Raw genomic sequence first — 16,607 nt, forward strand, 5'->3', positions numbered from 1 at the left:
TGATTTTGTTTCTGCTTATTAAAAAAAAGTTTGCATTGTGATCTCTTGACAAGGTTATAGCTCTTTATCATGCCCTGAACTACAAACTAGAGCTTCTTAAAATCTCTGGGTGATGAATCAGTTTTAAACTTCCAATTTGCCATAAGCCAATATATTGATAAAAATTGATAATAAAAAACATTTAATAAAAAATTTTAAATAATGTGTTTGGATATTATTGCTACATCAAATTGCTCTAGAACTTTCTTCACACTTCCTCTTAGCTTCTGAACTTACCTTGTTATGAACTAATAACCCTATGCGGGCCAGCTCCAGTCCACAGGCAATACTTTGAATAGCTAGAGATGTCTATCTTATCTTTTAGATTTTAGAGAAGAGTCATGTATTTTTCTCAAATGAATTTTTCAAAATCCTCCTTTTGTCTGCCTCCTCCTCAGAAGCTGTTGCTGCTCCTGTTATTTCCAGTGTTCCCCACCATCACTCAACAATTCATTGCCATAAAACTGAGTATCTTCAGCCTACACAATTAACTTGAAATTCTTCTCTGGAGAAAACACTGTCATAGCTTATTTGGGAGATTTCTATTGCATCATATCGCTAGTATTTTTGAGACACAAAACATAGCCAGTTATAAAACCTTCATCTGTGCCTCAGAGTTTGAGAAACATGAAGTTTCTGATATATTTTTCATATGCACTGATAGTGGAAATACTTCTACCGTATTTCTACCTTGATGTGGAACCAGTCTGTAGATGAAGAAAATTTTTTTTCACCTTGGTTATATCCAAAGGCCCAGTTAGACACTCGATAGTTATCATTCACTAGAATATGTCCATTTAATTCTTTCACTCTCTTTGGACAATTCATTTCTGCCATGTTTTTTTTTTTTTTTTTTTAATTTTTTTTTTATTTTTCAGTGGGTTTTGTCATACATTGATATGAATCAGCCATAGAGCTACACGAATTCCCCATCCCGGTCTCCCATCCCACCTCCCTCTCCACCCGATTCCTCTATTCTGTTATCAAATAATCATATCAGAGAACAATAAGCACAGATAAATTAAATACAGGTGAGCCCTGAACAATACGGGTTTGACACATGCGGGTCCACTTACATGAGAATTTTTTTCAATAATAAATACTATCATACTATACAATCCAGGTTGGTGGACTCCTCAGATGTGGAGAGTCAACTATAAGTTATACATGGATTTTTGACTACAGGGACAGTCTCTGCACCTAGCTCCCAGTGTTGTCCAAGGGTCAACTATAATCTTTAAAATGAAGCTCTCAATTTTAGACTTCAATCCCAACATCATCTCCCATCAAATTTTTGACCTGTGTTTATTATACATGAACAACAATTCTGGATATTATCTCTTCTGCCCTGCCATTCCCTCTGGAGAAATTCTAACATGCTCTAGAACAGCTGGAAACAATGAAGAAGAAGAAGGAAAACTAGGACTTTAACCCATAAAGCTACAAAGGAATAAAATGCAGAAAATCAGCCACATTCCCACACTGGAGGCTGCCCTGCATTATCACAGAATGAACCAGGCTGTCCCCTACAAATGACCACAGCACTCACCAGTTTGTGATGGCAGTGTGAAAGTGCATCCAGAATTTCGTCCACGATTCGATCAGACAGGAAGGAGGCCACTGTCAACTTCACCTCACTATGTGAAAATCAAAAGCATGGAGTGGCATTTTAATTTGTGCAAGAGGGAAGGAAAAAAAAAGTCACCACCCTTGATGCTATATTGATGACCTTGGTCAAGTGTGATTTTGTTTCTGTCTTTGAAAATAGCATACAAGAATGTGTGAACAGGGCTAAAGATTTCCAAAAAGCAGCCTTATACATTGCCATAAACACACAGGTAACAGACTTCCTTTACCAATGTCAACCTGCCTCTGCAGTTTCAAAATTCAAGATTTTATGGTAGGAATGAAAAACATCTGGATAAAGACAAACTTAATGGAAACCATATGTACTATGCAGTGAGAACAATTCATCCATTGACATAAGTGAAATTAAATGAAAACAAACTTGGGCTGGAGTAAATTAAGAAAATCTAGTCTGGTTGTGAAGCTTTGGTTATTTCTTTCATATGTATATCCCTCGCCTTTTAAACAACTTTTTACCCAATCAAATGGTACCTTATTGAAATGCTTCTGCTTTGACTTGCCACTGTACTTTGAAAAGTTACAAATTCACTGTTCCCTTGCCTTTTATGAACAGAAGTTATCAAAATGTTTAGTTTTAGTGCCTCTTGCCTAACCTTAAAAAGATGCCCAAACAGGAAGTAGCAGCTTGTAGTTTTTACTAATAAATTACTCAGCCACTGAGGTTTCCATCAGAGGGTTAGCATTTTAGTTAGCATTTTAGTTATTTGGTATTCCCAAGAATTCAACTTCCACGTGTGTCTTCAGTCTAAATAACCCTACCTGGGCAAAGATGCACCAATGTGCATAAATGCACAAATACATTGAAAGTAAATGTGCTAGAGAGATATATACCCACATTTCAACATTGTCACATAATTTCACTCTACTTTTGAAGTCAATAATACTAAAAATTGTTCATCAAGGAAAAGAGTTATCAAAATAAGATGATTTAATCTTAAAACTGAAGTTGAAAGTATATTTGTGTAACAGGGGAAAGCCTTCCTAATTGAAAGGTGACCATTTGTGTTGCATGTCTCTTCAGAAACATTTCTGATGGCAGAGCAGAGGGGAAGTACCAACTCTTTGATGCCAACAGTAAAAAACTGCCCTGGGCTAATGATAAAAGAATGTTTCTTTCATTCCTGTCTCTGAACCAAGATCTCCCTAGCTATTTGGTTTATCTAATACCCTATTATTCTCCAGAGGTGTCCACTGGTAAGATTCACCCAGGTCTCTTATTAAAAACACAGATAACTCGGTCCCACCCCAAACCTCCAGAAGGCCTGGGAATTCACTGTTAACAAGCACTTCCTCTGATGCTTTTAGGCATACTTGGGAATTTTGTTTCCTCCCAAGACTATAGAGTCAGTAGTTTGTTTCTCTTTCCTACCCTCTGCCTCTCAGAGGTCGGGAGGGATAGCTTATTTCAAATTATTTTCAAATTATAAAATCAAAAAGCAATTCTTAAAATGAAAACAATAGATACACGTATATGTATAACTGAATCACTTTGCTATACACCTGAAACCAACACAAATATCGTGTCCGACTCCTTGTGACCCCATGGACTATACAGTCCCTGGAGTTCTCCAGGCCAGAATACTGGAGTAGGTAGCCATTCCCTTCTCTGGGGGAATCTTCCCAACCCAGGGATTGAACCCAGGTCTCTCACATTGCAGGCATATTCTTTACCAGCTGGGCCACAAGGGAAGCCCAAGAATACTGGAGTGGGTAGCCTATCCCTTCTCCAGTGGATCTTCCCAACCCAGGAATTGAACTGGGGTCTCCTGCATTGTGGGTGGATTCTTTGCCAACTGAGTTATCAGGGAAACCCCCTAATCAAATATACTCCAATATAAAATTTAAAATTTTAATTTAATTTTAATTGGAGGATAACTGCTTTACAATGTTGCTTAAGCTGTACAACAACATGAATCAGCCATAATCATGCAAGTATCTCCTCCCTCCTGACCCTCCCTTCCACCATCCCCTAAATTTTTTTTTAAAAAAGCAATTATTTTTTGAATGTTTCAGGACCGTTCTATTGTTTTGCTACTGGACGCTCTACTTCTTTCTTGACTGAATTTCCAGTCTGTAAAATGTTTAAAAGGAAATGATGCAACTTAGTCTGCATGTGCATATTTTCATCCTATCAGTACTCAGCATAAAGCATTATAAAAAGCCAAGTAAGGAGTTGGTGGACATACAACTGATTCATTGAAGTAAGGAGTTCTGTACCACTATTCAACTTTTAGAATTTGCCCATTTTTCAAGGGAAATGAGCATATTTGACAGAATCTGGTAGTCCAAGAAATGCTGCATAATCATCTATTGGTAGTTCAATCCACTATTATGAAAAAATGGTAGTCAATAGATTTTTATTCTCAATACTTAAAGAGCTTCAATATATAAACTCTGAAACTAGAAGTTACAGAAATAGGTAAGCATACTTGGGCTAGAGTTCATAAAATCTCTAATCCGTGGAGTCTATAAACCCTCTGAAAGCCTTAATTTCTCAAGTCATTCCAACTGTCTTACAATTCAGTTGAATAGGCATTAGGGTCTTTGTTTAAAAGACACACACACAGCCCATAGCTGCATCTTAGCTCTGAGACTGTCTAGTTACTGCAGAATTCCAAAACCCTCAAAGTTCTATAGTCTACCTTTAAGGTTATCAGCCTTCAACATCTACTTTGTGATGAATTTTTTTTTTGGAAATATATTGTTTTTAACTCTTATTTTTCTTGCCAGCTGTCAACGAGCTAAATTCTTGCCAGCACCACTCTCAATTCTCCAGGTAGAAGCTGTTATTGTTGCTATATCTAATTATTCTTATCAAGATTTGGACGTGATTAAAATGGGAAATTTTAAATGTTTCTGAATGTATTCACATTTTGATTTTCCAACTAGAAAATATAATGAGAATTACCTGAGCTGTATAATGTAATGCTGGTGGTCATCTCAGAATTCTTAAGTAAAAATCCAGGAAAGTTTGCTGGTGATCAACACCTTCTAAATATTTATACCTTAGCATATTTTTCAAATTTTATCAAGCAGGAATCTATGTAAACACTCCAGAGCACCATTAGCACATGCATAGTATCACAGACCCACCAAAAGAAAACACGGTGACGTCCCAGTGGGCCTCTTTGCCTATTTATGGGCTGTGCATGGTTCATAATATTATGGTGGTAGAAAGCAAACCGATCTCTGTCTTCAAAAGTCAGATTTATCAAAGTGAAAGATAAGCTTCAGAAGCGGGGGTTGGGGGAAGGCTTACAAACATGCACCCCTCTCTTACAATAAAACTCTTAAAAAAGGGTAGATAACTTTCTATTTCTCAGTAATGCAGGCATAGCTGCAGTCACCTAATTTTGGAAATGTATAAAACCTCACATTTATGCATGGCTATCTCTATATACAGTCACTGCCTCTTAGACACGCCTACACCCATTCTGTATGAATAAAGCCGACACCGACACCCTTCACAGCTGCCTCAATGGCATTCACAGACACTGCAGCGCCTCGGTTTATGAACATTACAAACCTACCTAATTTTGTTAAGGATATCAATTCCGGACTGCTCCAACAGGACATTTTTAACAAAGGTACGTGGGATGGAGATCTTTTCAGTGCTGGCATGAATCAAATCTTGTCGAATGTGGGCCTTTCTCATCACATTGGGGCAGAGATTCTCGGCAGCATCAACCATGGACTCGAGCAACGCCTGCAACGCAGCACAAGCGGAGAGAGATGAGGACACAGACCCGGAGGCGCCGCCGCAAAACTGAAAGGTGGCTCTATGTGAGCCGAGCTCTCGGAGTCCCAGGGGGAGGCTGGGCATCCGGAGCTGGCCCGGGGTGACTTGTGACTGCCGGTGATCACTGATCTCAGGCAATCACTTTACATCAGACACTTGGCAGATCCGCCCAGGCATCGTGCTGGCATCTGAAGTGTGATAGCGTGCTAGCTTTACTTAACGCAGAGGCATTCATAATTAAGATTTAGAAAGACACATACACACCAATTTACCCACACCAGACTGTCCTCCTGGGTGCTAGCAAACAAAGTTACAGATGTCCCTGGAAAATATATCAGATTTGAACTCCTGTGCAATTTCATAAATCACAGAAACCTCAAATCAGGGTCAATCATTTAATAGCTCTATCAAAAGAGCAGTAGTAGCAAACCACTCTAAATACTGCCCGTTTTCCTCTTTTAAAAGAAAAGCTTCAGTGTTAGGTAAAAGTATAATTGCTGTAAGAACAATCAAAAAATGAATAATAATAGACAAATATTCATGAACACTTCATAAACATTAGTAATTATTACACTTAAAAACCTACTTAAATACTTGAGTTTTTTAATGTTTCTGCACATTTTAGCCTTCCAACATCTGTGAAGATGGGTAGAGAAGCTATTCATGTGATCACCATTTTATAGCTGAAGAATGTGAGCTAAGGGAAATGAAACGATTTGCTTGAGATGGATAAAATGGCTGATAAGTGTGGAAAAGGCATGCAAGTTAGCGTGAGTCCTAAATTTGAATCCTAGCTGAGTGACACTGGATCAAGTTATTGATTTCTCAGTTTTACTCTACTCAGCTATAAAATGACAAAGAAAAAAGTTCTTGTCTCATAGGATTTTTGAGGATTAAATTATATTACATATGTAAAGGGAACAATATCATGTGTAGCATACAATAGAAGTTCAGTGTATCACAGATAATGCTTTAATCTGTTTTCAAAGATGCTAATCTTCATGATGAGATCTTGATTTTGAGGGTTAAGCTTAATCCCATTACCATTCCAGTATGAATGGGACTAATGGAGCATCATTATGGAAAGCCTAGTCTCTATGCTCATTTCACTGTGCAGAGCACAATCCCAACAGTAAAATCTCTCATGACACCATACGATGAACAGGAGAGCAGCAGGATGTTTATAGAGATCTTGTGAAAAGCAGGAGAGGAGAGGTGGGAGGCAGCCACTTGAGAAATTTCCAAAATTTCCACTCGTATGCTGACAGTGCTCTGTCCCTGTTAGAACTCTGACTAATCACTGACTTTAGTACATTATTCCAAGACAGCTACAAGTGATGCCAAATAAGTCAGTTTAAGACAAATCATTTTCATCGTTGGCATTAAAATTAATACATTCTGCTCCAGATGGAATCCCGCACTCCTGATAAGAACAACCACTGGTATCAATATGCTGTTTGCCTTCCATCATGTTCATTAACACAACCATGACTCTCTGAAAGGTCCCCCTGCATGATGATACTATTCGGTTGGCATGAACTCCAGAGAAGAAGCCTGGTTCCAATGCAGATCTTGACATGAAATTTCCATGGAATAATGAGGGAGTAGCATTAAATGAATAATCTTTGTTGATCTTTGCTTTCTCACCAACAAAATTATTTCTAAAGTCTCTTTCTGCCCTACAAATCAACTGTCACATGACTTTGACCCTACAGAGAGGAATTTCATCTTGTCCTGGGCATCCAGTTCGACAGATATTTTGCAGTTAGCTCCCTACCACCACCTCTAGTCCCACATTGGCCAACAATATAATGTAGCACTTTATGCTCTATAAAGCAATTTCATCCATGACTTCCTTTGATCCACATAATAATCCTGGGGGGGGGGGTGATTGCAGATTTTAGCAAACTCATTTTATAGATAAGAAAATCAGGGTTCAGAGGAGACTTGCTCAAGGAACACGTGATATGGGGACTCAAGCCTTTTGTCTCGTACTTCTGTTTCCTACTCTAGCCACCCTTTCCCAATGACCTTCCCACTACCCACAGGAGTGTCCCTTCCTCTCTCTTCATTACCTAAAATTTTCATCCTCTGCTCCCTTGAGTCATTGGTACCTAAAGACAGGCATGGTGGACTTTCTGGTGACAAGCTAGTAGAAAGGGGAGAAAGAGGGACTTCCCTAGTAGCTCAGTGATTAAGAGTCTGCCTTGCACTGCAGGAGATGTGGGTTCAATCCCTGGTCAGGGAACTAAGATACCACATACCACAGAGCAACTTAAGCCCAGGTGCCATAACTAGAGAGCCACGAGCTGCAACTACTGAAGTTCACATGCTCTGGAGCCCGCAGGCTGCAACAAGTGAGCCTGAGTACCACAACTAGAGAGTGCGCACCGCGATTCAAGATCCTGCCTGACTCAAAGATCTCACGTGCTGCAGTTAAGACCCAACACAGCCAAATAAATAAATAGAAAGCTTTAAAAAGAGGCGAGAGGGGAGGATCACAGGATAAATTTGTAATGCAGCCACTGACCACTTCTTTGTGTCCAACCCCCAGCTTAGGTGCTTAAACAGCATCTCCTTTCAAGTCCTGTGGCCCTCTGCACACCAAACTATATTTTTCAATATCCATGGCTTTATGTTTTCTTTCCTCGTAGAAACCTAATGCAGGCTTATGTTAAATTTTCTCACTTTCTCCACATTTCTTAACTTTTCTTACATATTCTCTATTTTGTCAGTCAGTGTGTACTCCCTTCAGACAATTTGAATGAGCAGACCTTGTGTTTGAAATGCAACCATAAGATTTCATTTTGCCGGTATCTTCCCAATATGAGGGTCTATATTTCTTAACTGTGAAAACAATTAATGGTACTTAGAAACCCTCTAGAATGTCTGTAAAATAAACTGGGTTAATATCCTCTACATGGCAGTTACACTCACATATTCTTGCAGTGAGCAAAGGACTAGCTGTCATTCACTACAAGCTAATACAACTTCCACACTGAAGTGCTCTAAAATCTCTTTCTTTTGCACTGGAAAATATAAAGTGTAGGAAAAGAAGAAAACTCAGAGAACTCTCCCAGCAAACTGAGTTAGCACTTGCCAAAGTGCAACCTACGCCCCTCAGGCCTCATTTCCTCAGTAAACCTGATATTTACCAGCGAAGTATTTCACAGTTGAAACCCTAGGGGAAATGAAGAATTTTCAAGGCCAAAACAAGCATTCTAAAAGTTAAGTCCAGAAGGGAAAAATGAAAGTTTCCTTATGTTAAAACATTCAGATCCTATTTATTCACCTACGATTACCCTGGGAATAAATGTTAGGATCAAAAACAAGGGGTGGGGGACAGGAGGAGAGCTGTCATTTAAAAATACCTAAAAGAGACCAGTTCAGAGAAAATATCACCTCTTTTCAAAGAAGGGCTTTTTCCCCACTTCCTGCCTTTTTTCTCCTCCAGGAAGTTTACTAAGAAAGTTGGCTCTTCTGGTCCTTTCTTTGGCTTTTCTGAACTAATATTTTTTTTTTCTGAAAGATGGCTCAAAGAGCTGTTTGAACTTATTCTCATTCAGAATTCAAAATGGGTACCACAGGCCAAGATACAGGGCTTCCCTGGTGGCTCAGATGGTAAAGAATCTGCTGCAATGTGGGAGACCCAGGTTGGATCCCTGGGTTGGGAGGATCCCCTGGAGAAGGGAATGGCAAGACACAGGATGAGCAAATATTAAGGATAAAATCTCCCTAATTATGTTGACAACAAAACAGCCTCGCACAAGGAAGGTTAGTGCCAACGAGCTTGGAGCAGACAGCTAGTAGCAAACCCAGGTCACAAATCCGGGCCTGCGAGTCCCATTTTTTTTTTTAATTCACTATAGTAAAAACATACCTTTACAAAATAATCCATTCACTTTAGCTTTTGCTAGTATAACATTTTACTCAAGGAGAATTTCAGAAACAGAGGAAGGATTCTTTTTTTAACCAAGTAAAATATTGTACTACTGTACTACTAGTGAAATAAATAAGAATATAGTTGTTTAAGAAGCTGAATATTGACTATAGTAAAAATGCATTTTTCCCTACATAGTTTTAAGAAAATCAAGGTGCTAGAAAGCTTTATCAATAGACAAATGGGGAGTATTTATTTGTAAAATGATGTTCACTTGCCAGGTAAACTGAAAGGGAAAAAAAAGAAAATAACTGCCTACAGTCTGTTGAAAGTATCAAAAATTGCATGTGAACTCAGTGAAAAGGAGATTAATGAGTAACATTTAATTAAGATGCTGTGATGAGGATTTGCTTCCATTCATGCCAGAAGTCCCTGAAGGGAAGCGAACTTGCAACTCAAAACAACGGAAAGTAAACAAAACAAGGGAGTGGGGAATAGAAAAAACAGGGCATCCGGGAGCCTGGGACCTCAGGGATAGTTGAGAATGAGCAAAGCGGGCAATGACACATGCAAATAAGGAAGCTGGTGACAATGACAAGGGGCCAGAAAGGTCAGCCTCAAAAAATGTGGGGAATGTCTGTTTACAGAAAAATATTTTGAGTCTTAAAAATGTTATTACTTCAGGCTTTTAAAAATTCAAATGCCTTTTGGTTTAGATCTCTGCCTTCTACTCGCTCCCAAGAATGACTGGCAAGAGTCAATTCCAACCGTTCAGTACACTGGGAAGGAAATGGGCCCAGGTTTCAAGGGATAACTCGTGGCCCAGACCAACTGAAACCAGTGCCCCTGAGAAGCCGTTTGATGGGAAACTTCCAGTTGCCATGATTCGTGCTGATTTAAATGCCAGCCCATTCTTAGCCTATAAGGAGTTCTTACCAGTACTTTAAAGGAAAAACTTAAGCAATAGATACAAACATGTAATTTACAAAAGAAGAAATACAAATGGACAATAAAATTATTTGATGCATTACTGGTTATTAAAGAAATCCAAAAGACAATATGATACTTTTTACCTCATTACCCTAACAAATATTAAAAGGTTAACACACTTAGTAGTGGTGACATGTGGCAAAACAAGCAGTACACTGGAGTGTACTCCTTGGGTACACTCGTGGAGAACAGTTTGTGAATATACACAAATGTATAAAACGTGTGTACCATTTGACCTAGGAAAGGATCAACTATACGAATCTATTCTAATAGGATTAATCAGAAATTAGAAAATAAGTTATGCTGGCTGTGAGATAATAGAAAATATATATTAGTCTCTACCCCCAGTTCCTGGCACAGAGCTCCTGAAACTCTAGTAATTTCCTAAGTGATAAGAACACAAGGAGATAAGAACTATCACACTAGTGATAAGAACACTAACAATATTTTGTTCTAATATTTGCACTCTGATTCTGGCTCCTGACACAAGGTTCCTGACACCACTGGAATTCCCTGGATGATGGGATATCTTTTGTTCTATTGGGGTAACTCTGGGTAGCTCCTCGATGAGCACTGGTTACTGAAAAGACCAAGTTATGATTAGAAGCTGGGAATTTTCAGTCCCACCCTCCCTTCTGAGTAGGGCTAAAAATGGAGCTAATGACAGACCATGCCTGCATGATGAAACTTCCATAATATCCTAAAAGTATGGGTTCAGAGCTTCTGTGTTGGTGAACACATGCTCCCAGTGGAGGTGCTGGGAGAGTGGTGTGCCCCAAGACAGTACAAAAGCCCCAAGTCCCTTCCTACATACCTTACCCTGAGCATTTCTTCCATCTGGCTGTTTATCTATATCTTCTATCATATCCTTTAATAAACTGGTAAACATAAATAGGCATTTCCCTGAGTTCTGGGAGTCACTCTAGCAAGTTAATGGACCAGGAGGTGAGGTTACAAGGACCTCGGATTTATCACCGATTGGTCAGGAGTTTGGTGACAACCTGGACTCCCAGTTAGCATCTGAAGTGGGGTGGGGGCAGTCTTGAGGGTCTGAGCCCTTAACCAGTGGGATCTCTAGGTAGATAGTATCTGAATGGAGTTAAACAGTAGGACACCCGACTGCGTTGGAGAAAATACCCACATCTGGTGACCAGAGGTGTCAAATGTGAAGGGTTCTGCGTGAAGGGAAAGACACAGAGGAGGTTTGCCGCTTTCCCGGGCACTTATACGTCTCTGCAATGAGACACCATGCAGCCACTAAAATGATGAGTACTCACCGATCTAGAAGTGTCTTCCTGATATTGTACCAAATAAAAATAAAGTGTGTATAGTATGATCACATATATGTAAAACTGTGTATAGACAGAGAATGTTTGCAAAGTCACCAAAATATTAAGAATAATGCTATCTCTGGGATTTCAAGTGATTTTTATTCTTTAAATGTTTCACAATGAGTAGTTTCGTTTTTTACAATCAAAAGTAACTAAGCAACAGAGATGACTTTACTTTAAATGTGCAAGAAAGTATTCTTTTAACATATCTGATCCTTCATGGAGGATAAAACAAGTGCTATTAGGTAACAACTGACCTGGTAGAACTCTGTACCATCCAACCAGTTGTTTTTCTACCTCTTTGTCTTTGCTCAGAATGTATTCACAATAACTACCGTCAAAGAAAATAAAAATAACACTCAAGAATCTCTCTGCATTATGCATACAGAAAGACAGGAGCTTAAATGCCTACGTAATCCACAACATTCTCTCCTGTGCTAATTTATAAACAGAGTGGCGTGTTGCAAAGTTATGATTAAGTTGCACATCAAATCCCTGTGAGTTATAGCAATTGTGTTCTCAGAAGAAAATGGACTAAATAAACATAGAAATTTAGACAAGGTCTTTTTATGGCATCCTTGAACAGGCAGGTTGGAAATGATGAAACTTTTTGAAAATGAAATGTTGCTGCTCTAGGTGTTTCCTGAAGTTCCCGTAAGAAAAAACTGGCCTTACGTTACTCTCTTCACTTAAATTTCAGAGGCTGCTTTTTCAGTCTCTGAGCCTCTAGACAAGTCTCTGCTACTTCCGGTGCCTTGTTACTTCATTCTAAATCCCTTTCCTAATCTTTCAAGCAGCTCTCTGCAAAGACTGTTATCTAGTTACCTAGTGGTAACCTTTCCATAAAGCAGCAATTTGGTGCTATAAGCATAGCACCTGTCATCTCTCCCAGTCTCTAAATCAAATGTAACAACAGAAGATATTTTTTCATGAATCAGACTTCTCTTTCTAAGCAGAAATCAATCATTTCTCCTATCAGTGGCAACCTGTCATATGTGAAACAGAGTTAGAGATTTACCATCAAAAATAAAATTGAATGTGATAGGTTTTATTTGATCTTATTATGCAAAAAAGTTATTCCAAAAATTATAAATGAAGCTGGAAAAGACACAGTATTCAACTTTACTACACATACATCTATAAAATATAGGGTAGCACGGTATGAAATGCTATCATGCACACTTAAGGCATAACAATGTCACTTTCCAAAATAACAGAAACCACAAACCTTGAGTTGTTCGTCAACAACTCTTGTAACTTCTCCGGCCATTGATTCCAGGGTCTCCTGAATTGGACTGGATAACAAGCCACTGGCTCCCGCCCAAGATACACCGCCAACATGGTATAAATTTGGTAACAGCTGTAAGAAAAATAAAAGTAACCTCTCCATAATTAAATAATGATTTAAATAAGCACCAAAATCACTGCAGAGTTAGTAAAAAGGGTGAAGAAATACTAGGGATAATCTAAGATAGTCTTGATGTAAGAGCCTTTACACAGATCAAAACACTGCGGTCCAGCTTTGAGACCAGAGGAATGGTACCCTACCTGTTTGTGCCTTAGTGTCTTCATCTGGGGTGTGAGAGCATCTGACTACTCCACAGTTTTCTTCCTACTCATAAAATTCAGTGATTGTGTGGTTCAAATAGAAGAGCCTGGACCAGATCCCAGGCTTTCTGATTCCCAGTTAGTCCTTTCTCTATGAAGTCACACTTGGGGAAAAAATTCTAGTTGACAGAAGCTTCCTTCTACAGGTGACAGAAGGGAGTTGCATGCTATCAGCTTGGCAGTATACTGCCAAGGAGTTGTTCCTCACTGAAACCCCAGCCACCTTCCTGAGGTTACGCAGGACCCGATTACAGCGCCCCCTGCTGTAAATTCTATACAACCAGCCATCTGTATCAGAGGCTGTATACCCCCTGGATACAGAGGCCCATCTGGGCTGTGCCATTTTACATATAAAAGACTTGAGCATCCACAGATTTTGGTATCAGGCAAGAGGTCCTGGCAGCAATCCCCCGCAGATTCCAAGGGACGAATGTATTTTGGTTATTTGTAACTAGCATGGAGATACAGAAAGGAGGCGAAGATTAACTCAGCTCACTTTGCCACTTGTTAGTAACCTTGAAACTGAGTAGAAAGGTAAAGCAAGTTAGAAGTAGCTTCTAAAACTGAAGTTTAAAAGTCTTCATTACAGAAGACTCTCATGTAGCCAGAAGTGAAACTCACCGTTTTAGAGTTCTTGGCATCCTGCATGAGTCTTTCTGCTGACTTTAAATCTTCCTGGATGGCATCTCCCTCACAGCTTCGTAAGGAGTTGAGATGATCTTGTACTTTCACACACATTCTGTCAATCATCTGCTCCACACCATAAAAATGACAACAAGCACCCAAGTCAGCATAGCCGATATTCAGACAGAAGGAAACACTGAATGAGGATGAAAACGTCTCCTAACTGGAACCTTTGAGAAGGCAGCTTATAGCAATTGTTAATTTGTCTGTTTCTATAAGAAACCTCTGGCAACATTAACTCTAGATAAACATGTAAGAGATTGTGGTTCCCTTTACTGCCTTAGGAAATGCAGCGTGTAAAACAAAACTGATTATTTCTTGATGATTCAGAATCTCATAGTTACTCAGTGACTTTTTGCTTGATAGTAACTCTCCTTTATTGATTTTTATTGAGTACCCTCTACAAGTCAGACATGGTGTTCAGCGTTGAAAAAACAGAAAAAGGAGATGTACAATTATGAGGCAGTTGAGATGATGACAAAATGATGCCCACAGCCAGTTGGTCCCAATATTATGGAAATCAGAACATCCCTGGAAATTTATTTTTTTTAATTAGTTCAATTATATCACATGATTTTCCACCATAAAAGCATAAGCTGAAGTTTTATTATATTAACATAGGCAATAATAAAGTTAATAACATCTAATTTCTATCATCTTAAGGTCCTTCTCCCAGGTTAATTACATCTGAATCACTTTCAGTTGTTTCACGGATTTAACCATAAAACCCAAAGGGAAGTAGCAGCTCAGTACTGTGGACAAAAACTAGTACAGAAGGGTAAGATTATGCTCTGTGGTATTTGTATGCATAGAGACAAACACGAACAAAGCTAAGACGTCTGAAGAGAAAGACAACTATGGTGTGGTTTTAAAAGTTTCTCCAGTATTTTGATCAAAGCTGCAGGTTGTCTATTCTTCAAAAAAAGGGGTGGGAGGAGTTTCCCTGGTGGCTCAGTGGTAAAGAATCCACCTGCCAATGCAGGAGACATGGGTTTGACCCATGATCCAGGAAAATCCCACATGCCACAGAGCAGCTGAGCCCGCCACAAGTATTGAGCCTGTGCTCCAGAGCCTGGGAGCTGCAACTAGTGAAGCCCATGCCTCTGGAGTCTGTGCTCCGCAACAAGAGAAGCCACTGCAGTGAGAAGCCCATGCCCTGCAACTAGAGTAGCCACCACAACTAGAGAAAAACCCATGCGACAATGAAGATCCAACCAGCCAAAAATGAGTAAGTAAACAAATTTTTGAGTTATATCTATCCCCCAGAGACCCTATCATATCAAGAAGGGCAGATTTGGCAGAGGTGACAATCCAGTAATATTTTTATTTAACTTGACACTTTTCTATTTATTTTGAATTATTTGAAATAACAACTATAGGAAGCCAAAATCAGCCCTCCATCCCCCACAAATTCCACAGTAATAGAAAATTTATGACACTGCTCAGCAGGCTGATGGTCTGATGATAGAGCTCGTGTCTACTTCCTAGAGCATCACCAGCTCTCCTTTACAAAACCAGGTTCATTACATCTACCCCATCTTCTTTTTTAGTGTATAATGAAGACACTCCTATAGAATACCATCACTCAAAGCACCTACTTTCGTGACAAAGGGTCAGTAATACTAATGCTAATGCATGAAGAACAGCTCCTATGACTGTAAAATGTATTGAGGCTACATAAGTGAACTATCTGAAACTCCTATAGGAAAAAGAAGTGACATGAATAATGTATCTCATGGAATAATTATCTTCCCTGGCCAAAGTCTAAGCTTGTAGGCAGGGTTCACATTTTAACTTTATGCATTTACTTTGCCCTGTAGAGAATTAAATGTATGCTTTCAAAAATCTTCTTAATTGATATAAATTCCAACTCTTCCAACTACTGTATTGATCTGTGCTTTCTGAAGCAAAAAGGGTCATCAATAATTCATAATCTCACTAAGAAGGAATACCTAATTTCGAGAGACAAAATGAAGCACATTTTGGGTTCTGATACACAAAGAAGCGAACTGATACATATCTGAGGCCACAAAAGACTAATTTGAGAGGTATGTCGATGCGGCACTATAAAAACTAATCATCTTTAATAATCATGAGAGACCAGAGACTCCTGACACGTGAGCCATTAAGCACTCATCAAGGAGAGAGGGTTTAAACAAACTCAGCAAAACGGTCTTTAAGTGGAACTTTCAAAATCACATCCAAAACAAACAAACATTTCATTCTTTGACTCAAATAAGACATAAAATCTCGCAAGTCTCCAAGATTCTTCTGAACACATACTTGTTAAGGTTTGGCACAACCCAACAGATCACATTCAGATTCAGACACTTTACAACTAAAGAACCAAGGCCCAGAAAAGTTAAACTATTTAAGATGACACAGAAAGATTACACAGAGTATAAATGAAAATTTTGAAAATGGGAAACAAAGGATTCAGATTCTCAGTTCATATTCAAGTCCCGATGGTACACAAATGTAGAAAAACAAAGCAGACTACAGTCTGAAATAGTCATCTCTTGGGCTAGCCCATCAAAGACGTCAAGGTAGATGACGGCACTCGAGCTCTTCATTTTAAACTCTCCATTTTATCCAAGTGTTCCATTTTTCTAAAGCAACCCAGGAAAGTTGCTAACTGCCATAATTTAAGACACTCACTTCCTTTCAAGGAAATGTACTCAATCATTCT

At 39.0% G+C, this 16,607-nt stretch overlaps 1 protein-coding gene across 5 annotated transcripts in view; it reads right to left on the minus strand.

Annotated features, from left to right (window-relative positions):
- The window catches only part of CARMIL1 (capping protein regulator and myosin 1 linker 1), a 301,122-nt gene that overhangs the window by 50,033 nt on the left and 234,482 nt on the right, over positions 1-16,607 (minus strand). For all 5 annotated transcript variants that reach the window (XM_065912902.1, XM_065912901.1, XM_065912900.1 and 2 more), the window contains exons 25-28: positions 13,856-13,984; positions 12,855-12,986; positions 5,217-5,392; positions 1,589-1,676 (exon numbers count right to left, since the gene is read on the minus strand). In XM_065912902.1, the coding sequence (XP_065768974.1) occupies positions 1,589-1,676; positions 5,217-5,392; positions 12,855-12,986; positions 13,856-13,984 (525 nt within the window). The remainder of the gene's footprint in view (positions 1-1,588; positions 1,677-5,216; positions 5,393-12,854; positions 12,987-13,855; positions 13,985-16,607) is intronic.

This window comes from Muntiacus reevesi, chromosome 20 (assembly GCF_963930625.1).
Source record: "Muntiacus reevesi chromosome 20, mMunRee1.1, whole genome shotgun sequence".
NCBI lineage: Eukaryota > Metazoa > Chordata > Mammalia > Artiodactyla > Cervidae > Muntiacus > Muntiacus reevesi.